The 26,265-nt window shown below is 51.9% G+C and overlaps 4 protein-coding genes and 1 pseudogene across 6 annotated transcripts in view; 4 read left to right on the top strand and 1 right to left on the bottom strand.

Annotated features, from left to right (window-relative positions):
* The window catches only part of LOC306812780 (feather keratin Cos1-2 pseudogene), a 76,322-nt pseudogene extending 71,218 nt beyond the window's left edge, over positions 1-5,104 (bottom strand). Inside the window, exon 1 of the transcript XR_013777856.1 lies at positions 5,094-5,104. The product of XR_013777856.1 is annotated as a feather keratin Cos1-2 pseudogene (transcript). The remainder of the gene's footprint in view (positions 1-5,093) is intronic.
* LOC306812769 (feather keratin Cos1-1/Cos1-3/Cos2-1-like) lies at positions 1,914-2,811 on the top strand. The gene is made up of 2 exons (XM_079327638.1): positions 1,914-2,080; positions 2,449-2,811. Exons 1-2 carry the CDS (start codon positions 1,931-1,933, stop codon positions 2,794-2,796), a joined length of 498 nt encoding a protein of 165 aa, XP_079183764.1. The 5' UTR covers positions 1,914-1,930; the 3' UTR covers positions 2,797-2,811.
* A 1,656-nt stretch (positions 5,105-6,760) lies between the features above and the next one.
* LOC306812771 (feather keratin Cos1-1/Cos1-3/Cos2-1-like) lies at positions 6,761-7,645 on the top strand. Its single transcript, XM_079327640.1, has 2 exons — positions 6,761-6,885; positions 7,254-7,645. Exons 1-2 carry the CDS (start codon positions 6,778-6,780, stop codon positions 7,599-7,601), a joined length of 456 nt encoding a protein of 151 aa, XP_079183766.1. The 5' UTR covers positions 6,761-6,777; the 3' UTR covers positions 7,602-7,645.
* Positions 7,646-12,137: 4,492 nt separating this feature from the next.
* Positions 12,138-13,092, top strand: LOC306812767 (feather keratin Cos1-1/Cos1-3/Cos2-1-like). The gene is made up of 2 exons (XM_079327635.1): positions 12,138-12,352; positions 12,721-13,092. The coding sequence occupies exons 1-2, from the start codon at positions 12,203-12,205 to the stop codon at positions 13,066-13,068; spliced, it is 498 nt and encodes a 165-aa protein (XP_079183761.1). The 5' UTR covers positions 12,138-12,202; the 3' UTR covers positions 13,069-13,092.
* An 8,722-nt stretch (positions 13,093-21,814) lies between these two features.
* On the top strand, positions 21,815-23,222 carry LOC306812766 (feather keratin Cos1-1/Cos1-3/Cos2-1-like; the record flags this gene model as incomplete). 2 transcript variants are annotated; one of them, XM_079327634.1, is made up of 3 exons in its annotated part: positions 21,815-21,989; positions 22,385-22,506; positions 22,875-23,222. In XM_079327634.1, exons 2-3 carry the CDS (start codon positions 22,399-22,401, stop codon positions 23,220-23,222), a joined length of 456 nt encoding a protein of 151 aa, XP_079183760.1. In that variant the 5' UTR covers positions 21,815-21,989; positions 22,385-22,398. The 2 variants fall into 2 exon arrangements, with proteins under 2 accessions (XP_079183760.1, XP_079183759.1); XM_079327633.1 differs by lacking the exon at positions 21,815-21,989 and having other exon boundaries at positions 22,292-22,506.
* Positions 23,223-26,265: the final 3,043 nt, after the last annotated feature.

Genomic DNA, 26,265 nt, shown 5'->3' on the forward strand with positions numbered 1-26,265 from the left:
TGGTCACAAAATTATGACTTCCACTAAGGTGCCTGTGGGCCTGAGGCAGTGCAGGACTGCTATAAAAGGCAGCCCAAGTCTCTGTGCTCTCATCCACTTCTCTCACCTCCTCCTCCTCCTCAGGAATCAGGTGAGTGGAAAGCATCTTCTCCACCTGCTGCTGCTGCTGCTGCTTTAAGACCAACTCTTTCCTGGCTGTAGGTCTCAACAGACAGGGGCTGTCACAGCCCAGGGCTGGGAGCTGCTTGTGCTGGGAGAAGGCAGGGGAGAGAAGGTCTTGTGCAGACAGAGAGAGGCTGGCACTTGGCTCAGCTGGCTCCTGGGCTTGGAGCTGGGCAGTGCAATGTGGGCCAGCAGGTGCCTTGGCTGCAGTGTGTTTGGGTGCAGTGCTGCTCCTCATGTGTCCTCACTTTCTGCTTCTCCCTTTCCTTCTATCCCAGGTGCTCCTGTGACCCCGAGCCATGTCCTGCAACCCTTGCTGCCAGCCCTGCGGCCCCTGCCCGCTGGCCAACAGCTGCAATGAGTGCTGTGTCAGGCAGTGCCAGAGCTCCCACGTGGCCATTGAGCCGCCTGCTGTGCTGGTGACCCTGCCTGGCCCCATCCTCAGCTCCTTCCCACAGAACACCGTGGTGGGATCCTCCACCTCTGCTGCTGTTGGCAACATTCTCAGCTGTGGTGGAGTGCCCATCAGCTCTGGGGGCTTTGACCTCTCCTGCATCACCAACTGCTATGGTGGCAGCAGATGCCGTCCCTGCTAAAGTTGCTGGCGATATCATTGGGCAAGAACTTTGAAGAACTCAGAATGTAGTGCTGGAATATCGCTGGAATCTTTTGAACATTAAGTTTATTTTGCTCACTTACTGTTGCCCTCTCCCACTCTGTTCCCTTTCTCTTGTAAACCTTTCCTATCAGCACTGCCTAGAGGGACCTGTTGGCTTCTCTCCCTCCCTCTCTCTGCAGGCCATGCAGTGGGACTCCCCCACTGCTCCCTAGTGGGCTCTTCAGCTGCCCTCCGTGAGCCTCCTCATGTTCTTCTTTTGACTCAATAAAGTTGCTTTGCATCCAAGCCTTAGACTCTGATTCTCTTTTCATCTGTGGCAACTTCTTCCAATAAGCTGAGAAGAAAATGCAGAGAAGAAGAGGTTGGGGCTCACTACAGTGCAGTTTCCTTTTTGCCCTTTCTTGTGTGAGCTGATGAAGGCATCCCTGGCTCCTCCATAGAAATGGCTGTCAGGGTGAAGAGGACAGGGAGTAGAAAACAGCATGGCCTGGGATAGCCCACAGCCTCTGCTCTTCTCACACCATCCTCACCTTTAATGTTTATCCCAGGTTCTGTCCAGATAGACAGTACTAAAGGGTTTCATGGTTAGTATTGGTATCAGCCACACAGAAGAGTTGATTTGGTACAATTTTCTATGGAGTTTATTGCTGGTTCATCCATCATGGCCAAACTTCTTCCATTGTCAGACAAGGGAACCAAGTGTGGCAGTTATTACAATGGCTCCTTTAAGTTTTCCACTACCCATTTCCAAAGATCTTGTGGTTCGATACAGGCCTCGAGTCTCAAGGACTGAACAGGCAGACAAGCATGGCAAAAAAAAGCTGGATCACTTAGTCAGGTGAGCCACTGAATGCTCAATTTGAGACTGGGGATCTGTGAAGAGATGGGACCCTTGTGCCTGAAGGAATTAGAAAAATCTGGCAGCATTGAAAATTCCCAGAGACTGCAAAAGGCTGGCATGACCATCTCTTTGAATCCCCTCTGTGTTTGATTTCTGCCTTCTGCATACACTGACACATCCATATCCACGGAAATCATGGACTCGTACATACCAACGCTGAGGAGTGTTTGTTATTGCAATGACGAAAGCCAGGAAATGCAAAGTCATGGCAGAGGGAAAAATCAACTCATGCCATACCGTTCCCAGAGATGTTTCCGTTCATTTGGAATCATGCAGGAATATCGTCACTCATGCAGCACGAGCTGTGGGCCCTGAGGCACTGTGGGGCCAGGATAAAAGGCAGCCCAACTGGTGGCTCTGTCAACCACTTCTGTCACCTCCTTCTCCTTGGGAACCAGGTGAGTGGCCGACCCCTTTCTCCTTCTCACTCTAAAGGATAGCATTGAGCTTTCCAGCCCTTCTTCCTGCCCCTTGTTCATCTGGGAATGTTGTGCCATGATGGTGGTGTGGGCAGAGGGCAGAGCGTGTGCTGTGGGCAGAGGCTGAGGCTGGGCTGAGCTGCTGATTTTCATGGAGCCCAGGCAGGAGCAGGGCTGGGCCTGGCTGAGCTGGGAAGGAGCGTGCTGGGCTGAGGCAAAGGATGCCCAGTTTGGGCGTGCACAGGCTGGAGCTGGGCAGGCAGCAGGGCCTTGTGTGGTTTGGGGTGCCTTGCGGGCTGTGTCTGAGGTGTGCGTGTGCTCTGCTTGCTCCCTGCCCTGTGTGCCAGCTGCAGCGCCAGGCTCCAGACATGTCGTGCCCTGAGAAGTGCCAGCAGTGCCAGCCCTGCAACCCTTGCTGCCAGCCCTGCGGCCCCTGCCCGCTGGCCAACAGCTGCAATGAGTGCTGTGTCAGGCAGTGCCAGAGCTCCACCGTCGTCATTGAGCCGCCTGCTGTGCTGGTGACCCTGCCCGGCCCCATCCTCAGCTCCTTCCCACAGAACACCGTGCTGGGATCCTCCACCTCCGCTGCCGTTGGCAGCATCCTCAGCTCTGAGGGAGTGCCCATCAGCTCCGGGGGCTTTGACATCTCCTGCATCACCCGCGGTTATGGTGAGAGATGTTGTCGTCCCTGCTAGAGATGCTGCCAACAACATCCTTGGCCAAGAACCACCAAGACCTAAGAGCAGACTGCTGGAATGAAGATTGATTCTTTAAGGCATCGGATTTAGAGCTTCAGACTGTTGTTTCCTTCTTCTCTTCCTCTTCTCATTTATCTCTTCCATTTCTTTCCTGGCCCCTCCACGAAATGCCAGCCCAAGGGGACCTGTGGGCCTCCTTCCTTCCCTCAGCAGGCCAGGACATCAGACATTCCCACTGTATCTTAATGGCTGCTCCTGGTGCCCTCCATGAGCCTTCTCCTTCTCTTCTTTGGACGCAATAAAATTCTTTTGCATTCAAACCTCTGATTTCTCATTCTTTCTCTGACAACTATTCAACTTAACTCTTTGGAAAAAGGGTGGAGAATGAGGAGGATTGCAACTTCTGAAGTGCAATTTTCTTTGTTCCCTTTCCCTTGGAGCTCACAAAGATGTCCCTCTCTGTGGGGATGGTGAAGGTATGATACTAAATGGTCAAGAATGGTTTTTTGATTGTTCAACCCTGCAATTCTGTAAGACCTGGTTGGACACAGCTTAGAGCAAACTGATTTATTTCGGTGGCATCAGTGCCCATCTGTTGAGGGCAGGAGGAGTGGAATCAAATGGCCTTAAAGTGACTTTCCAGCCCACATCAGTTCTAATGAAATGCACTTTCACAGAGTCAGCAGAAGTGTGACAAATATGCTCAGTGTTGGGCAGTCCTGTGTCCCCTTGGGGCACACCTTAGAGCTGACTCAGCCAAACATGGCAGAAGCCACTGGACTCTTCTTATAGAATCCATTCCTGCAGCCTTATTTCCAAAGTTTGCCTTTGTCAGCAACCACAAGACATGAGGAAGCCCAGCATCCTAGGGTATTGCCAGCCATCACTTCCTGAAAACAGTAGGGCATAATATCTATTTTTTTCCTGATTTGCCTTCAGCATGTACAGCAGGAGAGATGAGCAGGTATACAAGAGTAATGAGAGGGATGCCATGAAAGCTTTGCCACAAATGAACCCACAGGAATGACACAGGTTCATGTGCCTGCATGGAATGCATCCAGACAATGATCTGAGCATTCTGCCTACTCTGACGTGTTTATATCCTGGAAATTTTTGGTCTTCTCATCCCAACATTTGCAGAAGACTTCAGCTAGGAATACACATGGCAGAAGCCAGGAAATAGAGGCCACAGTACAGGAAACCAGGACACAGCCCCTACCATTAGCTGGGATGGTGCACATTTGACATGAGCTGGTCACAAAATTATGATTTCCACTAAGGTGCCTCTGGGCCTGAGGCAGTGCAGGACTGCTATAAAAGGCAGTCCAAGTCTCTGTGCTCTCATCCACTTCTCTCACCTCCTCCTCCTCCTCAGGATTCAGGTGAGTGGGAAACTTCTTCTCCTCCTCTTCCTTCTCCTCTGCTGCTGCTGCTTTAAGACCAGCTCTTTCCTGGCTGTAGGTCTCAACTGACAGGGGCTGTCACAGCCCAGGGCTGGGAGCTGCTTGTGCTGGGAGAGGGCAGGGGAGAGAAGGTCTTGTGCAGACAGAGAGAGGCTGGCACTTGGCTCAGCTGGCTCCTGGGCTTGGAGCTGGGCAGTGCAATGTGGGCCAGCAGGTGCCTTGGCTGCAGAGTGTTTGGGTGCAGTGCTGCTCCTCATGTGTCCTCACTTTCTGCTTCTCCCTTCCTTCTATGCCAGGTGCTCCTGTGACCCCGAGCCATGTCCTGCTGCCAGCCCTGCAACCCTTGCTGCCAGCCCTGCGGCCCCTGCCCGCTGGCCAACAGCTGCAATGAGTGCTGTGTCAGGCAGTGCCAGAGCTCCCACGTGGCCATTGAGCCGCCTGCTGTGCTGGTGACCCTGCCTGGTCCCATCCTCAGCTCCTTCCCACAGAACACCGTGGTGGGATCCTCCACCTCTGCTGCTGTTGGCAACATCCTCAGCTGTGGTGGAGTGCCCATCAGCTCTGGGGGCTTTGACCTCTCCTGCATCACCAACTGCTATGGCAGCAGATGTTGTCCCCCCTGCTAAACCTACTGGCAATATCCTTGGTCAGGAACCTCCTCGACCTCAGAATGTGGTGCTGCACTGAAGATGGATCTTTGGAACAATGGATTTGTGCTCTTAGTTTACTGTGGTTTTCTTCCACATTCTTCCTTTTCTTCCTTTCCTCTCAGCGCCACCCAATGCCAGCAAAGTGGGAGATTTTTACCTCTCTCCATCCCTCTGTAGGCCAGGCAAATGGACAGCCCCACTGCAACCCCTGTGGCTGCTCCTGGTGTCCTCTTTCAGCTACCTCCTTTTCTTCCTGACACTCAATAAAATTCTTTTGCATCCAAACCTGGCATACCATTTTCTCCTTCTTTGTGTGAGAACTCTTGCATTCAGCTCAGGCCAAAAGATGCAGCAAGCTGAGGGTGGACCCACTGTTGTGGATTTTAATTTTTTCCTATTCTCTTGGACCTCACAAACATATTCCTGTCTTCCCCAAAATGGTGAACATCTGGAGAAGATGATGTCCAAAGGTTGTAGGAGAGGGAATGGGAAACAGGAATGCCTGCCGATAATCCACAACCTCCTCACTTCATACACCTTGCTCACATCAGCCGAATTCTGCCCAGCTTCTAACCACACAGGCAGAGAGGAGTGGTTTCTGAGAATCAAATGAAAATGAGGACAGAACCAAAACAACAATTCCATTGTGTTGGAGGCTGCTGTGGTTTCCCCTTCTGGCTGTGGGAGATCAGCAACTCTCCCATCTTCCAGCCTCTATCTCCCAGACATCGTCAAAAGCCTTTATCTACATGCCCCATTTTGTTTGACAGAAACCTTTCCCCAGGAGAAAAGTCCAGTGTGACCACAGGACTCAGCCATATCCACAGAGCCACCACAACACTGTAACCTCAAAGCCTCCATGTGAGACAGGAGCACAGAGCCTTGGAAACAGCTGAGTGCCCCATGGCTGCCTGGAGGTGGCATCAAGGGCTGGCCTGGCTTTGGGATTGTCCTTGGTGAGACGGGAGTGCCATGGCCCTGTCCAGGCTGCTGCAGAGAAGGAACTGGGGGCTGAGTGTGTGTGAGTGGCTGGCACTGCTGGGCAGGGCAGTCCCTGCGGGCCTGGCCAGGGCTGGGCTGAGCCGTCAGCTCAGGCACAGCTGTGCACACAGAGCCAGGGGCACTGACACATGGGCAGCCTGCCCAGGTGTGCACAGAGATGAAGGCAGACGCACAGAGCCCGACACACGTGCGCAGGCACACGGCCAGGGGGGTTGCACACAAGTGCTCTGTCCTGAGCACAACCATCCCCGGCCAGGCCAGAGGCTCTCAGGGGCTCTTGCCAGCAGGGCACACGCACAGGCATGTGCAGATACTGGCACACACTGGGGCACAGCCACACTGCCACACACAGCACTGCACCTGACTGAGCACACAGGCCACAGGCCATAGCAAGGCGTGCCACTGAGGACATGCTGGGGAGCTCTCGTGCAGAGCTGCTCCAGAGCACACAAAGCAGGACACATGCTCGGGCACCAGTGTTACATGAGTCTCATGATGGCTGCAGGCTGAATATGTGGGCAAAAATGGTTCAGCAAGAAGACATGTCACATAGAGGGAGCTGTTTGGTGCTGGGCGAAGACAGGAAGGGCTGGAAGCACATGTGGCCCACGCAGTCAGCAGGAATTACAAAAATTTGGCAATATTATAAATCTCCACCAGAGTATGCCAGCCTGGCATCACCTGACATCGTTTGCAAACCATGTACATTTACTTCATATCCCTTACCCACACTGACACATCCATGCCCCCAGGAAACCTGGAATCTCACATACCAGCACTCCTAAGAAGTGCCCTTGAGGGAATGGGAATGATGTCAGCCAGTAAGTGCAAAGTCATTGCAGAGGAAAAAACCAACTCATGCCATACCGTTCCAGTAGAGGTGTTTCCGTTCATTTGGGAATCATGCAGGAATATCGTCACTCATGCAGCACGAGCTGTGGGCCCTGAGGCACTGTGGGGCCAGGATAAAAGGCAGCCTCACTGGTGGCTCTGTCAACCACTTCTGTCACCTCCTTCTCCTTGGGAACCAGGTGAGTGGCCGACCCCTTTCTCCTTCTCACTCTAAAGGATAGCATTGAGCTTTCCAGCCCTTCTTCCTGCCCCTTGTTAATCTGGAAATGTTGTGCCATGATGGTGGTGTGGGCAGAGGGCAGAGCGTGTGCTGTGGGCAGAGGCTGAGGCTGGGCTGAGCTGCTGATTTTCATGGAGCCCAGGCAGGAGCAGGGCTGGGCCTGGCTGAGCTGGGAAGGAGCGTGCTGGGCTGAGGCAAAGGATGCCCAGTTTGGGCGTGCACAGGCTGGAGCTGGGCAGGCAGCAGGGCCTTGTGTGGTTTGGGGTGCCTTGCGGGCTGTGTCTGAGGTGTGCGTGTGCTCTGCTTGCTCCCTGCCCTGTGTGCCAGCTGCAGCGCCAGGCTCCAGACATGTCGTGCCCTGAGAAGTGCCAGCAGTGCCAGCCCTGCAACCCTTGCTGCCAGCCCTGCGGCCCCTGCCCGCTGGCCAACAGCTGCAATGAGTGCTGTGTCAGGCAGTGCCAGAGCTCCACCGTCGTCATTGAGCCGCCTGCTGTGCTGGTGACCCTGCCCGGCCCCATCCTCAGCTCCTTCCCACAGAACACCGTGCTGGGATCCTCCACCTCCGCTGCCGTTGGCAGCATCCTCAGCTCTGAGGGAGTGCCCATCAGCTCCGGGGGCTTTGACATCTCCTGCATCACCCGCGGTTATGGTGAGAGATGTTGTCGTCCCTGCTAGAGATGCTGCCAACAACATCCTTGGCCAAGAACCTGCAGAATCTCAGACCTGCTGCTGGAATGAAGATATAGTTTTAGAACACTGGATTTAGACTTTTTGACTATTACTTCCTTCTCCTACTCTCTCCTCTCTCTTCCCTTCATTTCCTTTCCCCACCACCCAATGCCAGCCTAGTGCGACTGTCTGCTCCCCCTCTATTCCTCTCTCTGTCTCCAGGCCAGGCCGCTGGACACGCCCTTTGCATCTTTGTGGTTGCTCCCGGTGCTGTCTGTGACCTACCTGCTTTTCTTCTTCAGACTCAATAAAGTTCTTTGGCATTCAAACATGGGCCATGGATTTCTCCTTCTTTCTTGCTCAACTCTTGCATTCACCTCTGGAGTGCCATGAATAAGCAGAGATTGAGATTGATATCTATGTGTTTTCCATGTGCCCTTTTCCCTTGGAGCTGATAAAAAGACATCCCTGACAATGAGGGTGGTGAGGCACTGGAAAAAGTTGCTCCGAGAAATTTTGTATTTCTCATTCCGTGAAATGTTCAGGGCAAAGTTGCTCAGGAATTAGAACCACTTGGTTTGGTGGATGCAGTCAATGCCACTTTTGTGAGGTGGCTGTGGATTTGAAAATGAAATAAAAATGCTATTTAGCTCCTCTTGCCGCCCAAATGTTTTACTTCACTGAGTTGCCCCACTTGAACAACCACAACACCATGGGGGAAAGGGAAAGAGTAAAATTTTTTACATACTACATGGAGGAGGTTGAAGCAACGCTGGGGCAGAGATGCACTAGTGGGAGCATTGTTCCCCTTAGGCTCAGTCCTTGCTGGCACAGCTCCTCTTTGCTCCCGTGCCCAAGGTCATCTGTGAGAGGGCCACCAAGCCTCTCTAAACACCAGCATTGTTTCTACACAGATTGTGCTTCTTCAAACACAGAATAAAACAACAGTAGGCATCCTTTATAGTTTCTTTCGATTCAACTGGAGCTGACTTTGTCACACGATGGGGGGAGCCACTGAAATGTTTTCCCTGAATCCCAATTCTTTCAGCCTCCTGCCCTAGATGACAAACTTCAGCACTTTGTCACAAGAGGGAAGGTCCATCACTGTGTGAAAAACAATTGAATAAATAAAATGTCTAACAGCCACACTGTGGTACAGGCTTAATACAAGGTGAACGTAGCTTTCAATAACCTTAGAAAAATGGTAATAGTGGTCCTTCTGTAAAGATGGAAATAGCCCGCATTCCTCCTTGAAAGAGGAGCTGTTTTTGCCTTTGGGTCCTGAATGATGTGGCGCTGCTTTCCTGGACACAGTTGCCAGGGGATCTGCAAGTCCTGCTGCTTGAACACTAAAAAGAGTCCATAGATTTTCACTGCCCCACTGCCACCCAGAACATCCTTGCTACCTCTCCGAGTAGGACAATATCTGTACCCTGATCCCTCCAGTTCCATCCCCTTATTTTTTGTTTTAAGATTTTAGTCCCCACCTCACTCAGCACCAGTCTGAGTGGTAGCATTGGCCTGGCCAGGAAGAGGCTGTGTCCCATCCCAGTGGACAAGTCTAGGAGATAAGGGCTGATGGGAATGTCTCAAACACAGAGAGCTGGATGCCCCTGGAGCCTGCCAAGGCTTGTGGGTGTGTTGGCTCTGGCTGACATGCAGTTCATGTTCCCCACAGCAGCCCTGGCAGGGCTGTGCTCTGTGCTGGGTGTTCCAAAGGTGCTGGTAACACTCAGTCCTTTGGCTCGTGCTGAGCAGGGCTCACACAGCATCAGCCCTGTCTCTCAACATTCCCTTCCCCATCAGGAGCTGGGGGATGGCAACATCCAGAGAGTGCACCAGACAGTTGACCCAAACTGAGTAAAAGGGATATTACATGGCTTATGACATGAAATTAGAAACAAATGCAACAGAAAGGAGAACCAAGGCTGGGGATTTGTTATTTGCAATATTTGTCTTCAAGGAATACTACTACATGTGCTCAAGTCCTGCTTCCTGGGATGTGGCCAGCTAGAACTTCCTGATTGGATGGAAAACAACTAAAAAGAAGTGGCATCTTTCTTGTGTTTTTTTCTGGTTTACTATTGTGCACACGATGTTTTGATAATGTTGTAGTAAAAATACATATTGTAACATTCTAGTTGATTTCCGTCCTATTTTTTCTTCCTTGTTAAGCTCAGAATGGGGAGTGATAGGGTTGCTGGACTGTGCTGGACATCTAGCCAAGGTCAACCCAGCACAGCTGGTAATAACAACCAAGGATTGTCAGTAAGAACATGTGGTGAGAAAGAGCAGCATGTGGCTGGGGCCCTGGGTAGGTAGGGCAGCACTTTTCTGGGAGAAGTGTCCTTACTGCGGGTCCTGGAGAGAAGCAAAACACAAGACAGGGGAAGAGCAGGAATGAGGACGAGAAATGGGCACGGGCTGTTGACCGAAGGCTGACCCAGTAGGGAGGAATGAAGAAGAATCACGTGCCTGCATGGAATGCCACCAGACCATGATCCGAGCATTCTGCCTCTTCTGACGTGTTTCTATCCTGATAATTCTTGGGGCTTTCATCCTGGCACTAAAACTAAAAGGCTCTCAAAGACAGAAACCAAAAATGAAAAGGTAGCAAAGTAGGAAACCAGGACACAGCCCCTACCATTAGCTGGGATTGTGCACATTTGACATGAGCTGGTCACAAAATTATGACTTCCACTAAGGTGCCTGTGGGCCTGAGGCAGTGCAGGACTGCTATAAAAGGCAGCCCAAGTCTCTGTGCTCTCATCCACTTCTCTCACCTCCTCCTCCTCCTCAGGAATCAGGTGAGTGGAAAGCATCTTCTCCACCTGCTGCTGCTGCTGCTGCTTTAAGACCAACTCTTTCCTGGCTGTAGGTCTCAACAGACAGGGGCTGTCACAGCCCAGGGCTGGGAGCTGCTTGTGCTGGGAGAAGGCAGGGGAGAGAAGGTCTTGTGCAGACAGAGAGAGGCTGGCACTTGGCTCAGCTGGCTCCTGGGCTTGGAGCTGGGCAGTGCAATGTGGGCCAGCAGGTGCCTTGGCTGCAGGGTGTTTGGGTGCAGTGCTGCTCCTCATGTGTCCTCACTTTCTGCTTCTCCCTTTCCTTCTATCCCAGGTGCTCCTGTGACCCCGAGCCATGTCCTGCAACCCTTGCTGCCAGCCCTGCGGCCCCTGCCCGCTGGCCAACAGCTGCAATGAGTGCTGTGTCAGGCAGTGCCAGAGCTCCCACGTGGCCATTGAGCCGCCTGCTGTGCTGGTGACCCTGCCTGGCCCCATCCTCAGCTCCTTCCCACAGAACACCGTGGTGGGATCCTCCACCTCTGCAGCTGTTGGCAACATCCTCAGCTGTGGTGGAGTGCCCATCAGCTCTGGGGGCTTTGACCTCTCCTGCATCACCAACTGCTATGGTGGCAGCAGATGCCGTCCCTGCTAAAGTTGCTGGCGATATCATTGGACAAGAACTTTGAAGAACTCAGAATGTAGTGCTGGAATATCGCTGGAATCTTTTGAACATTAAGTTTATTTTGCTCACTTACTGTTGCCCTCTCCCACTCTGTTTCCTTTCTCTAGTAAACCTTTCCTATCAGCACTGCCTAGAGGGACCTGTTGGCTTCTCTCCCTCCCTCTCTCTGCAGGCCATGCAGTGGGACTCCCCCACTGCTCCCTAGTGGGCTCTTCAGCTGCCCTCCGTGAACCTCCTCATGTTCTTCTTTTGACTCAATAAAGTTGCTTTGCATCCAAGCCTTAGCCTCTGATTCTCTTTTCATCTGTGGCAACTTCTTCCAATAAGCTGAGAAGAAAATGCAGAGAAGAAGAGGTTGGGGCTCACTACAGTGCAGTTTCCTTTTTGCCCTTTCTTGTGTGAGCTGATGAAGGCATCCCTGGCTCCTCCATAGAAATGGCTGTCAGGGTGAAGAGGACAGGGAGTAGAAAACAGCATGGCCTGGGATAGCCCACAGCCTCTGCTCTTCTCACATCATCCTCACATTTAATGTTTATCCCAGGTTCTGTCCAGATAGACAGTACTAAAGGGTTTCATGGTTAGTATTGGTATCAGCCACACAGAAGAGCTGATTTGGTACAATTTTCTATGGAGTTTATTGCTGGTTCATCCATCATGGCCAAACTTCTTCCATTGTCAGACAATGGAACCAAGTGTGGCAGTTATTACAATGGCTCCTTTAAGTTTTCCACTACCCATTTCCAAAGATCTTGTGGTTCGATACAGGCCTCGAGTCTCAAGGACTGAACAGGCAGACAAGCATGGCAAAAAAAAGCTGGATCACTTAGTCAGGTGAGCCACTGAATGCTCAGTCAGAGACTGGGGATCTGTGTAGAGATGGGACCCTTGTGCCTGAAGGAATTTGAAAAATCTGGCAGCATTGAAAATTCCCAGAGACTGCAAAAGGCTGGCATGACCATCTCTTTGAATCCCCTCTGTGTTTGATTTCTGCCTTCTGCATACACTGACACATCCATATCCACGGAAATCATGGACTCGTACATACCAACGCTGAGGAGTGTTTGTTATTGCAATGACGAAAGCCAGGAAATGCAAAGTCATGGCAGAGGGAAAAACCAACTCATGCCATACCGTTCCCAGAGATGTTTCCGTTCATTTGGAATCATGCAGGAATATCGTCACTCATGCAGCACGAGCTGTGGGCCCTGAGGCACTGTGGGGCCAGGATAAAAGGCAGCCCAACTGGTGGCTCTGTCAACCACTTCTGTCACCTCCTTCTCCTTGGGAACCAGGTGAGTGGCCGACCCCTTTCTCCTTCTCACTCTAAAGGATAGCATTGAGCTTTCCAGCCCTTCTTCCTGCCCCTTGTTCATCTGGGAATGTTGTGCCATGGTGGTGGTGTGGGCAGAGGGCAGAGCGTGTGCTGTGGGCAGAGGCTGAGGCTGGGCTGAGCTGCTGATTTTCATGGAGCCCAGGCAGGAGCAGGGCTGGGCCTGGCTGAGCTGGCAAGGAGCGTGCTGGGCTGAGGCAAAGGATGCCCAGTTTGGGCGTGCACAGGCTGGAGCTGGGCAGGCAGCAGGGCCTTGTGTGGTTTGGGGTGCCTTGCGGGCTGTGTCTGAGGTGTGCGTGTGCTCTGCTTGCTCCCTGCCCTGTGTGCCAGCTGCAGCGCCAGGCTCCAGACATGTCGTGCCCTGAGAAGTGCCAGCAGTGCCAGCCCTGCAACCCTTGCTGCCAGCCCTGCGGCCCCTGCCCGCTGGCCAACAGCTGCAATGAGTGCTGTGTCAGGCAGTGCCAGAGCTCCACCGTCGTCATTGAGCCGCCTGCTGTGCTGGTGACCCTGCCCGGCCCCATCCTCAGCTCCTTCCCACAGAACACCGTGCTGGGATCCTCCACCTCCGCTGCCGTTGGCAGCATCCTCAGCTCTGAGGGAGTGCCCATCAGCTCCGGGGGCTTTGACATCTCCTGCATCACCCGCGGTTATGGTGAGAGATGTTGTCGTCCCTGCTAGAGATGCTGCCAACAACATCCTTGGCCAAGAACCTGCAGAATCTCAGACCTGCTGCTGGAATGAAGATTTAGTTTTGGAACACTGATTTTAGACTTTTTGGCTATTAATTCCTTCTCCTGCTCTCTCCTCTCTCTTCCCTTCCTTTCCTGTCCCCACCACCCAATGCCAGCCTAGTGGGACTGTCTGCTCCCCCTCTATTCCTCTCTCTGTCTCCAGGCCAGGCCGCTGGACCCGCCCTTTGCATCTTTGAGGTTGTTCCCGCTGCTGTCTGTGAACTCCCTGCTTTTCTTGTTGAGACTCAATAAAGTTCTTTTGCATTCAAACTTGGGCCTTGAATTTCTCCTTCTTTCTTGCTCAACTCTTGCAGTCTCCTCAGGAGTGCCATGAAAAAGCAGAGAGTGAGACTGATTTCTATGTGTTTTCCATGTGGCCTTTCTCTTGGATATGATAAAGAGACATCCCTGACAATGAGGATGGTGAGACACTGGAAAATGGTTCCCTGAGAAATTACATATTTTCCATGCCATTAAGTGTTCAAGGCAAAATTACTCAGGAATTTTAAGCACTTCATTTGCTTGATGCAGTCAATGCCACTTTTGTGGGGTGCCTGTGGATTTGAAAATGAAATAAAAATGCTATTTAGCTCCTCTTGCCGCCCAAATGTTTTACTTCACTGAGTTGCCCCACTTGAACAACCACAACACCATGGGGGAAAGGGAAAGAGTAAAATTTTTTACATACTACATGGAGGAGGTTGAAGCAACGCTGGGGCAGAGATGCACTAGTGGGAGCATTGTTCCCCTTAGGCTCAGTCCTTGCTGGCACAGCTCCTCTTTGCTCCCGTGCCCAAGGTCATCTGTGAGAGGGCCACCAAGCCTCTCTAAACACCAGCATTGTTTCTACACAGATTGTGCTTCTTCAAACACAGGATAAAACAACAGTAGGCATCCTTTATAGTTTCTTTCGATTCAACTGGAGCTGACTTTGTCACACGAGGGGGGGAGCCACTGAAATGTTTTCCCTGAATCCCAATTCTTTCAGCCTCCTGCCCTAGATGACAAACTTCAGCACTTTGTCACAAGAAGGAAGGTCCATCACTGTGTGAAAAACAATTGTATGAATAAAATTTCTAACGGCCACACAGTGGTCCAGGAATAAGCAGGGGTGAAACTAACTTTCAATAACCTAAAGAAAAATGGTAATAGTGCTCCTTCAGCAAAGATGGAAATTGTCCAAACTCCGCCTTGAAGAGGAGTGGTGTTTTTGCCTTTGGGTCCTGAATGATGTGGTGCTGCTTTCCTGGACACAGTTGCTGGGAAAACCTTGATCAGGGGGATCTGCAAGTCCTGCTGCTTGAACACTAAAAAGAGTCCACAGATGTTGACTGTCCCACTGCCACCCAGAACATCCATGCTACCACTCAGAACAAGACAATATCTGTATCCTGATCCCATCAGGTCCTTCCCCTCATTTTTTGTCGTAAGATTTTGGTCCCGACCTCACTCAGCACCAGTCTGAGTGGTAGCATTGGCCTGGCCAGGAAGAGGCTGTGTCCCATCCCAGTGGACAAGTCTAGGAGATAAGGGCTGATGGGAATGTCTCAAACACAGAGAGCTGGATGCCCCTGGAGCCAGCCAAGGCTTGTGGGTGTGTTGGCTCTGGCTGACATGCAGTTCATGTTCCCCACAGCAGCCCTGGCAGGGCTGTGCTCTGTGCTGGGTGTTCCAAAGGTGCTGGTAACACTCAGTCCTTTGGCTCGTGCTGAGCAGGCCTCACACAGCATCAGCCCTGTCTCTCAACATTCCCTTCCCCATCAGGAGCTGGGGGATGGCAAGATCCAGAGAGTGCATCAGACAGTTGACCCAAACTGAGTAAAAGGGATATTACATGGCTTATGACATGAAATTAGAAACAAATGCAACAGAAAGGAGAACCAAGGCTGGGGATTTGTTATTTGCAATATTTGTCTTCAAGGAATACTACTACATGTGCTCAAGTCCTGCTTCCTGGGATGTGGCCAGTTAGAACTTCCTGATTGGATGGAAAACAACTAAAAAGAAGTGGCATCTTCCATTTTTTTCTGGATTACTGCTTTGTTCAAAATCTTTTGATTATGTTAGAGCAAATATTCAACTTTTAATAGTCTATTTCTTTTCCTTTCTATTTTCTCTTCGTTGTTAAGCTCAGAAGGGGGAGTGATTGAGTGCCTGGAGGGTGCTGCCCATCCAACCACGGTCAATCCAGCACAGCTGGTAATAACAACCAAGCATTGCCAGTAAGAACATGAGGGGAGAAAGAGCAGCATGTGGCTGGGGCCCTGGGTAGGTAGGGCAGCACTTTTCTGGGAGAAGTGTCCTTACTGCGGGTCCTGGAGAGAAGCAAAACACAAGACAGGGGAAGAGCAGGAATGAGGACGAGAAATGGGCACGGGCTGTTGACCGAAGGCTGACCCAGTAGGGAGGAATGAAGAAGAATCACGTGCCTGCATGGAATGCCACCAGACCATGATCCAAGCATTCTGCCTCTTCTGACGTGTTTCTATCCTGATAATTCTTGGGGCTTTCATCCTGGCACTAAAACTAAAAGGCTCTCAAACACAATGCTCGGAAACCAAAAATGAAAAGGTAGCAAAGTAGGGAAGCAGGACACAGCCCCTACCATTAGCTGGGATGGTGCACATTTGACATGAGCTGGTCACAAAATTATGACTTCCACTAAGGTGCCTGTGGGCCTGAGGCAGTGCAGGACTGCTATAAAAGGCAGCCCAAATCTCTGTGCTCTCATCCACTTCTCTCACCTCCTCCTCCTCCTCAGGAAACAGGTGAGTGGGAAACTTCTTCTCCCTCTACCTTCTGCTGCTGATTCAAGACCAGACCTTTCCTGGCGGTGGGTCTCAACAGACAGGGGCTGTCACAGCCCAGGGCTGGGAGCTGCTTGTGCTGGGAGAAGGCAGGGGAGAGAAGGTCTTGTGCAGACAGAGAGAGGCTGGCACTTGGCTCAGCTGGCTCCTGGGCTTGGAGCTGGGCAGTGCAATGTGGGCCAGCAGGTGCCTTGGCTGCAGGGTGTTTGGGTGCAGTGCTGCTCCTCATGTGTTCTCACTTTCTGCTTTTCCCTTCTTCTATCCCAGGTGCTCCTGTGACCCCGAGCCATGTCCTGCAACCCTTGCTGCCAGCCCTGCGGCCCCTGCCCGCTGGCCAACAGCTGCAATGAGTGCTGTGTCAGGCAGTGCCAGAGCTCCCACGTGGCCATTGAGCCGCCTGCTGTGCTGGTGACCCTGCCTGGCCCCATCCTCAGCTCCTTCCCACAGAACACCGTGGTGGGATCCTCCACCTCTGCTGCTGTTGGCAACATCCTCAGCTGTGGTGGAGTGCCCATCAGCTCTGGGGGCTTTGACCTCTCCTGCATCACCAACTGCTATGGTGGCAGCAGATGCCGTCCCTGCTAAAGTTGCTGGCGATATCATTGGACAAGGACTCTGAAGAACTTAGAATGTAGTGCTGGAATATAGATGGAATTTTTTGAACATTCCATTTATGTTGTTCTCTTCCAGTTGCCCTGTCCCACTCTGTTCCCTTACTCTAGCATACCTTTCCTATCAGCACTGCCTAGAGGGACCTGTTGGCTTCTCTCCCTCCCTCTCTCTGCAGGCCATGTGGAGGGACTCCCCCACTGCTCCCTAGTGGGCTCTTCAGCTGCCCTCCATGAACCTCCTCATGTTCTTCTTTTGACTCAATAAAGTTGCTTTGCATCCAAGCCTTAGCCTCTGATTCTCTTTTCATCTGTGGCAACTTCTTCCAATAAGCTGAGGGGAAAATGCAGAGAAGAAGAGGTTGGGGCTCACTACAGTGCATTTTCCTTTTTGCCCTTTCTGTGTGAGCTGATGAACGCATCCCTGGCTCCTCCATAGAAATGGCTGTCAGGGTGGAGAGGACAGGGAGTAGAAAACAGCATGGCCTGGGGTAGCCCACAGCCTCTGCTCTTCTCACACCATCCTCACATTTAATGTTTATCCCAGGTTCTGTCCAGATAGACAGTACTAAAGGGTTTCATGGTTAGTATTGGTATCAGCCACACAGAAGAGCTGATTTGGTACAATTTTCTATGGAGTTTATTGCTGGTTCATCCATCATGGCCAAACTTCTTCCATTGTCAGACAATGGAACCAAGTGTGGCAGTTATTACAATGGCTCCTTTAAGTTTTCCACTACCCATTTCAAAGATCTTGTGGTTTGATACAGGCCTCGAGTCTCAAGGACTGAACAGGCAGAAAAGGACGGCAAAAAAGCTGGATCACTTAGTCAGGTGAGCCACTGAATGCTCAGTCTGAGACTGGGGATCTGTGAAGAGATGGGAACCTTGTGCCTGAAGGAATTTGAAAAATCTGGCAGCATTGAGAATTCCCAGAGACTGCAAAAGGCTGGCATGACCATCTCTTTGAATCCCCTCTGTGTTTGACTTGTGCCTTGTGCACACACTGACACATCCATATCCACGGAAATCATGGACTCATACATACCAACACTCAGGAGTGTTTGTTATTGCAATGACGAAAGCCAGGAAATGCAAAGTCATGGCAGAGGGATAAACCAACTCATGCCATACCGTTCCCAGAGATGTTTCCGTTCATTTGGAATCATGCAGGAATATCGTCACTCATGCAGCACGAGCTGTGGGCCCTGAGGCACTGTGGGGCCAGGATAAAAGGCAGCCCAACTGGTGGCTCTGTCAACCACTTCTGTCACCTCCTTCTCCTTGGGAAACAGGTGAGTTGGAGGCCCATTTCTCTTCTTCCCTCTCTAGGACAGCGTTGAGCTTTCCAGCCCTTCTTCCTGCCCCTTGTTAATCTGGCAATGTTGTGCCATGGTGGTGGTGTGGGCAGAGGGCAGAGCGTGTGCTGTGGGCAGAGGCTGAGGCTGGGCTGAGCTGCTGATTTTCATGGAGCCCAGGCAGGAGCAGGGCTGGGCCTGGCTGAGCTGGCAAGGAGCGTGCTGGGCTGAGGCAAAGGATGCCCAGTTTGGGCGTGCACAGGCTGGAGCTGGGCAGGCAGCAGGGCCTTGTGTGGTTTGGGGTGCCTTGCGGGCTGTGTCTGAGGTGTGCGTGTGCTCTGCTTGCTCCCTGCCCTGTGTGCCAGCTGCAGCGCCAGGCTCCAGACATGTCGTGCCCTGAGAAGTGCCAGCAGTGCCAGCCCTGCAACCCTTGCTGCCAGCCCTGCGGCCCCTGCCCGCTGGCCAACAGCTGCAATGAGTGCTGTGTCAGGCAGTGCCAGAGCTCCACCGTCGTCATTGAGCCGCCTGCTGTGCTGGTGACCCTGCCCGGCCCCATCCTCAGCTCCTTCCCACAGAACACCGTGCTGGGATCCTCCACCTCCGCTGCCGTTGGCAGCATCCTCAGCTCTGAGGGAGTGCCCATCAGCTCCGGGGGCTTTGACATCTCCTGCATCACCCGCGGTTATGGTGAGAGATGTTGTCGTCCCTGCTAGAGATGCTGCCAACAACATCCTTCATCAAGAACCACCAGGGCACACTGCTGGAATGAAGATTGATTTTTTAAGGCATCGGATGTAGAGCTTCAGATTGTTATTTCCTTTTCTCTTCCTCCTCTCTCATTTATCTCTTCCATTTTTTTCCAGCCCCCTCCACTCAATGCCTGCCTAGTGGGACGTGTTGTCCTGCTTCCCTCAGCAGGCCAGGACATCAGATATCCCCACTGCATCTTAGTGGCTTGTTTGTGCTGCCCTCTGGGAGCCCCATCCTTTCCTTCTTTGACTTAATAAAGCTTCTTTTGCATTCAAAACTCAGCCTCTCCTTTCTCCTTCTTTCTGTTCCAACTGTTCCAGCTTGCTCCTTGGCAAAGGGATGGAAGAAGAGCATTGCAAAAGCAGCAGTGCGATTTTCTTTGTTCTCTTTCCCTTGGGGCTGAACAAGATCTTCCCCTTTGTGTGAGTGTGTTGAGGCATGGTAATAAATTGTCAAGAATAATTTTTGGATGCCTAAACACTGAAAGTGTTCAAGACATGGTTTGACACAGCTTTGTGAAAACTGGTGTAGTGGGTGGTCAAACCATTTCTAATGAAGCAGCAGCAGTGGAACAACTCTGCTCAGGGTTGGCATTGCTGAATCCCCATGGGACACACTTAGAACTGACAGAGTCAGACAAGGCCAGGGCCCCTGGATTCTTCACATAGAGCCCATTACTGCAACCTTATTTCCAAAGTGTGCCTTTGTGAGCAACCACGACACATGAGGAAGCCCAGCATCCTGGGACATTGCCAAACATCACTTACTGAGACAAGGATGTCATAAATTCGGGGTTTTTTTCCAAGAATTCTTCTGCACAGCTGAAGTTTTGCTTTAGCAAAGTGCCTTCTATCAAGCTTCACATTCTTCCATTTAATTTTATCTCCTCTGTACATTCGAATAATGGGATTGATAGAGCTGCTTGCTGGACACCATCAAGCAGACCAAAGTCACCAAGCACAGCAGGGAATCCAGCACAGGGCAAGAGCAGAAATGAGCAGCACAAGGGAGCATGGATTGTTGAACAAAGAGGGACTTATTAGAGGGGCAGCACAACCACAAAGGATACCTGCTGTCCTTGATCCATTTCCAAAATAGGCTGGGTAAAAGACAGCACAGATAATCTTGGGGGATGTAACAGAGAGACGCAGGAGGCACCGGTACGTCTACAGGAAGAATGAGAGTGATGCATAGAGAACTTTGAAAATAAGAAACTCAGGGGAATGACACAATTTCATGTGCCTGCATGGAATGCATCCAGACCACGACCGGAGCATTCTGCCTACACTGATGTGTTTATATCCTGGAAATTATTTGGCCTCTCATCCCAGCACTTACAGAAGTCTTCAAATAGGAACGCACATGGCAGAAGGCCGGAAATAGAGACCACAGTGTAAGAAACGAGGATACAGCCCCTACCATTAGCTGGGATGGTGCACATTTGACATGAGCTGGTCACTAAACTATGACTTCCACCAAGATGCCTGTGGGCCTGAGGCAGTGCAGGACTGCTATAAAAGGCAGCCCAAGTCTCTGTGCTCTCATCCACTTCTCTCACCTCCTCCTCCTCCTCAGGAATCAGGTGAGTGGGAAGCATCTTCTCCACCTGCTGCTGCTGCTGCTGCTGCATTAAGACCAGCTCTTTCCTGGCTGTAGGTCTCAGGTCTCAGCTGACAGAGGCTGTCACAGCCCAGGGCTGGGAGCTGCTTGTGCTGGGAGAGGGCAGGGGAGAGAAGGTCTTGTGCAGACAGAGAGAGGCTGGCACTTGGCTCAGCTGGCTCCTGGGCTTGGAGCTGTGCAGTGCAATGTGGGCCAGCAGGTGCCTTGGCTGCAGGGTGTTTGGGTGCAGTGCTTCTCCTCATGTGTACTCACATTCTGCTTCTCCCTTTCCTTCTATGCCAGGTGCTCCTGTGACCTGAGCCATGTCCTGCAACCCTTGCTGCCAGCCCTGTGGCCCCTGCCCGCTGGCCAACAGCTGCAATGAGTGCTGTGTCAGGCAGTGCCAGAGCTCCCACGTGGTCATTGAGCCGCCTGCTGTGCTGGTGACCCTGCCTGGCCCCATCCTCAGCTCTTCCCCACAGAACACCGTGGTGGGATCCTCCACCTCTGCTGCTGTTGGCAACATCCTCAGCTGTGGTGGAGTGCCCATCAGCTCTGGGGGCTTTGACCTCTCCTGCATCACCAACTGCTATGGCAGCAGATGTTGCCCCCCCTGCTAAACCTGCTGGCAACATCATAGGGCCAGAACATCCAAGACCTCTGGACATGATGCTGTACTGAAGATGGATCTTTGAAATAATGGATTTGTGCCCGTAGTTTTCTGTTGCCTTCTTCCACTCCCTTCCCTTCTATTCCTTTCCCATTAGCACCACCCAATGCCAGCCCAGAGGGACCTGTTTGCCACCCTCCATGTCTGTGCAGGCCAGGCAAATGGACAGCCCCATTGCACCCCTGTGCCTGCTCCTGGGCTCCTCTTTCAGCTACCTCCTTTTCTTCCTGAGACTCAATAAAATTCTTTTGCATCCAAACTTGGCCTTCTCCATTCTCTGTCCTTGTGTGCGAACTTCACCATTCAGTTCATGGCAAAGGCATAGGATGCTGATGGTGCACACTTCGTGGTAGATTTTACTTTATGCCTTTTGTATTAGAACTCTTAAAGACTGCCCTGGCTTCCCAAAAAAGGTGACCATCATGAGAAGATGATGTCAAAAGGTCACACCACAGGCAATGGGAAACACCTATACCTAGGGATAGGCATCAACCTCTTCTCATCAAACACCTCCCTCACATTAGCCTTATTCTGCCCAGCTTCTAACAACACAGTCAGTGTGGATTGAGGCTGTGGCTCTTCTCTGGAGGGAAAGTCCTTAAGTCCAAATGCTCACACCTCTCTGTGGAGTCCTTCTAAGACACTTCCCATGGAAGGTGGCAGCACTCTACCACCCTCACCACCGTGACAGGGCAGGGCTGAGGGGTTTCACAGCATCAATGGAGCGTAAGGTCAGAACCAAAACCACTGTGTTGGAGGCTACTATTGTTTCCCCTTCTGGCTGTGGGAGAGGAGCAATTCTCCCATCTTCCAGCCACCACATCCCAAACTGCAAAAAACACTATTCTCCACAAACCTCTTTGTGTTTGACAGAAACCTTTTCCCATAGCTCTTGGCTGAGGAAAAGTCCAGTGTGACCACAGGGCTCCCCCATGTCCACAGAGCCACCAGAACACTGTAACCTCAAAGCCTCCCCATGGGGCAGGAGCATGGACCCTGGGAAACAGCTGAGTGCCCCAAGGCTGCCTGGAGGTGGCATCAAGGGCTGGCCTGGCTTTGGGATTGTCCTTGGTGAGACGGGAGTGCCGTGGCCCTGTCCAGGCTGCTGCAGAGAAGGAACTGGGGGCTGAGTGTGTGTGAGTGGCTGGCACTGCTGGGCAGGGCAGTCCCTGCAGGCCTTGCCAGGGCTGGGCTGAGCTGCGAGATCAGTCTGATTCTGGGGGTCTGTGAAGAGATGGGACCATGGTGCCTAAAGGAATTTGAAAAATCTGAGAGCATTAAAATTTTCCGGGGACTTCCCCAGACTGGCATGACCTATCTCCTTTGAATCCCCTCTGTGTTTAATTTGTGTCTTCTGCATACTCTGACACATCCATATTCACAGAAATCATGGACTCGTATCATACCAACACTCAGGAGTGTTTGTTATTGCAATGATGTAAGTCAGCAAGTGCAAAGTCATTGTATAAGGAAAAACCTACTCATGCCATACCGTTCCCAGAGATGTTTCCGTTCATTTGGGATCATGCAGGAATATCGTCACTCATGCAGCACGAGCTGTGGGCCCTGAGGCACTGTGGGGCCAGGATAAAAGGCAGCCTCACTGGTGGCTCTGTCAACCACTTCTGTCACCTCCTTCTCCTTGGGAACCAGGTGAGTTGCAAGCCCTTTTCTCTTCTTCCCTCTCTAGGACAGCATTGAGCTTTCCAGCTCTTCTTCGTGCCCCTTGTTCATCTGGGAATGTTGTGCCATGGTGGTGGTGTGGGCAGAGGGCAGAGCGTGTGCTGTGGGCAGAGGCTGAGGCTGGGCTGAGCTGCTGATTTTCATGGAGCCCAGGCAGGAGCAGGGCTGGGCCTGGCTGAGCTGGGAAGGAGCGTGCTGGGCTGAGGCAAAGGATGCCCAGTTTGGGAATGCACAGGCTGGAGCTGGGCAGGCAGCAGGGCCTTGTGTGGTTTGGGGTGCCTTGCGGGCTGTGTCTGAGGTGTGCGTGTGCTCTGCTTGCTCCCTGCCCTGTGTGCCAGCTGCAGCGCCAGGCTCCAGACATGTCGTGCCCTGAGAAGTGCCAGCAGTGCCAGCCCTGCAACCCTTGCTGCCAGCCCTGCGGCCCCTGCCCGCTGGCCAACAGCTGCAATGAGTGCTGTGTCAGGCAGTGCCAGAGCTCCACCGTCGTCATTGAGCCGCCTGCTGTGCTGGTGACCCTGCCCGGCCCCATCCTCAGCTCCTTCCCACAGAACACCGTGCTGGGATCCTCCACCTCCGCTGCCGTTGGCAGCATCCTCAGCTCTGAGGGAGTGCCCATCAGCTCCGGGGGCTTTGACATCTCCTGCATCACCCGCGGTTATGGTGAGAGATGTTGTCGTCCCTGCTAGAGATGCTACCAACAACATCCTTGACCAAGAACCACCAGAGCACACTGCTGGAATGAAGATTGATTTTTTAAGGCATCGGATGTAGAGCTTCAGATTGTTATTTCCTTTTCTCTTCCTCCTCTCTCATTTATCTCTTCCATTTTTTTCCAGCCCCCTCCACTCAATGCCTGCCTAGTGGGACGTGTTGTCCTGCTTCCCTCAGCAGGCCAGGACATCAGATATCCCCACTGCATTTTAGTGGCTTGTTTGTGCTGCCCTCTGGGAGCCCCATCCTTTCCTTTTTTGACTTAATAAAGCTTCTTTTGCATTCAAAACTCAGCCTCTCCTTTCTCCTTCTTTCTGTTCCAACTGTTCCAGCTTGCTCCTTGGCAAAGGGATGGAAGAAGAGCATTGCAAAAGCAGCAGTGCGATTTTCTTTGTTCTCTTTCCCTTGGGGCTGAACAAGATGTTCCCCTTTGTGTGAGTGTGTTGAGGCATGGTAATAAATTGTCAAGAATAATTTTTGGATGCCTAAACACTGAAAGTGTTCAAGACATGGTTTGACACAGCTTTGAGAAAACTGGTGTAGTGGGTGGTCAAACCATTTCTAATGAAGCAGCAGCAGTGGAACAACTCTGCTCAGGGTTGGCATTGCTGAATCCCCATGGGACACACTTAGAACTGACAGAGTCAGACAAGGCCAGGGCCCCTGGATTCTTCACATAGAGCCCATTACTGCAACCTTATTTCCAAAGTGTGCCTTTGTGAGCAACCACGACACATGAGGAAGCCCAGCATCCTGGGACATTGCCAAACATCACTTACTGAGACAAGGATGTCATAAATTCGGGTTTTTTTTCCAAGAATTCTTCTGCACAGCTGAAGTTTTGCTTTAGCAAACTGCCTTCTATCAAGCTTCACATTCTTCCATTTAATTTTATCTCCTCTGTACATTCGAATAATGGGATTGATAGAGCTGCTTGCTGGACACCATCAAGCAGACCAAAGTCACCAAGCACAGCAGGGAATCCAGCACAGGGCAAGAGCAGAAATGAGCAGCACAAGGGAGCATGGATTGTTGAACAAAGAGGGACTTATTAGAGGGGCAGCACAACCACAAAGGATACCTGCTGTCCTTGATCCATTTCCAAAATAGGCTGGGTAAAAGACAGCACAGATAATCTTGGGGGATGTAACAGAGAGACGCAGGAGGCACGGGTACGTCTACAGGAAGAATGAGAGTGATGCACAGAGAACTTTGAAAATAAGAAACTCAGGGGAATGACACAATTTCATGTGCCTGCATGGAATGCATCCAGACCACGACCGGAGCATTCTGCCTACACTGATGTGTTTATATCCTGGAAATTATTTGGCCTCTCATCCCAGCACTTACAGAAGTCTTCAAATAGGAACGCACATGGCAGAAGGCCAGAAATAGAGACCACAGTGTAAGAAACGAGGATACAGCCCCTACCATTAGCTGGGATGGTGCACATTTGACATGAGCTGGTCACTAAACTATGACTTCCACCAAGATGCCTGTGGGCCTGAGGCAGTGCAGGACTGCTATAAAAGGCAGCCCAAGTCTCTGTGCTCTCATCCACTTCTCTCACCTCCTCCTCCTCCTCAGGAATCAGGTGAGTGGGAAGCATCTTCTCCACCTGCTGCTGCTGCTGCTGCTGCATTAAGACCAGCTCTTTCCTGGCTGTAGGTCTCAGGTCTCAGCTGACAGAGGCTGTCACAGCCCAGGGCTGGGAGCTGCTTGTGCTGGGAGAGGGCAGGGGAGAGAAGGTCTTGTGCAGACAGAGAGAGGCTGGCACTTGGCTCAGCTGGCTCCTGGGCTTGGAGCTGTGCAGTGCAATGTGGGCCAGCAGGTGCCTTGGCTGCAGGGTGTTTGGGTGCAGTGCTGCTCCTCATGTGTACTCACATTCTGCTTCTCCCTTTCCTTCTATGCCAGGTGCTCCTGTGACCTGAGCCATGTCCTGCAACCCTTGCTGCCAGCCCTGTGGCCCCTGCCCGCTGGCCAACAGCTGCAATGAGTGCTGTGTCAGGCAGTGCCAGAGCTCCCACGTGGTCATTGAGCCGCCTGCTGTGCTGGTGACCCTGCCTGGCCCCATCCTCAGCTCTTCCCCACAGAACACCGTGGTGGGATCCTCCACCTCTGCTGCTGTTGGCAACATCCTCAGCTGTGGTGGAGTGCCCATCAGCTCTGGGGGCTTTGACCTCTCCTGCATCACCAACTGCTATGGCAGCAGATGTTGCCCCCCCTGCTAAACCTGCTGGCAACATCATAGGGCCAGAACATCCAAGACCTCTGGACATGATGCTGTACTGAAGATGGATCTTTGAAATAATGGATTTGTGCCCGTAGTTTTCTGTTGCCTTCTTCCACTCCCTTCCCTTCTATTCCTTTCCCATTAGCACCACCCAATGCCAGCCCAGAGGGACCTGTTTGCCACCCTCCATGTCTGTGCAGGCCAGGCAAATGGACAGCCCCATTGCACCCCTGTGCCTGCTCCTGGGCTCCTCTTTCAGCTACCTCCTTTTCTTCCTGAGACTCAATAAAATTCTTTTGCATCCAAACTTGGCCTTCTCCATTCTCTGTCCTTGTGTGCGAACTTCACCATTCAGTTCATGGCAAAGGCATAGGATGCTGATGGTGCACACTTCGTGGTAGATTTTACTTTATGCCTTTTGTATTAGAACTCTTAAAGACTGCCCTGGCTTCCCAAAAAAGGTGACCATCATGAGAAGATGATGTCAAAAGGTCACACCACAGGCAATGGGAAACACCTATACCTAGGGATAGGCATCAACCTCTTCTCATCAAACACCTCCCTCACATTAGCCTTATTCTGCCCAGCTTCTAACAACACAGTCAGTGTGGATTGAGGCTGTGGCTCTTCTCTGGAGGGAAAGTCCTTAAGTCCAAATGCTCACACCTCTCTGTGGAGTCCTTCTAAGACACTTCCCATGGAAGGTTGCAGCACTCTACCACCCTCACCACCGTGACAGGGCAGGGCTGAGGGGTTTCACAGCATCAATGGAGCGTAAGGTCAGA

This window comes from Erithacus rubecula, assembly GCF_903797595.1.
Source record: "Erithacus rubecula genome assembly, chromosome: 27".
Classification (NCBI taxonomy): Eukaryota; Metazoa; Chordata; class Aves; order Passeriformes; family Muscicapidae; genus Erithacus; species Erithacus rubecula.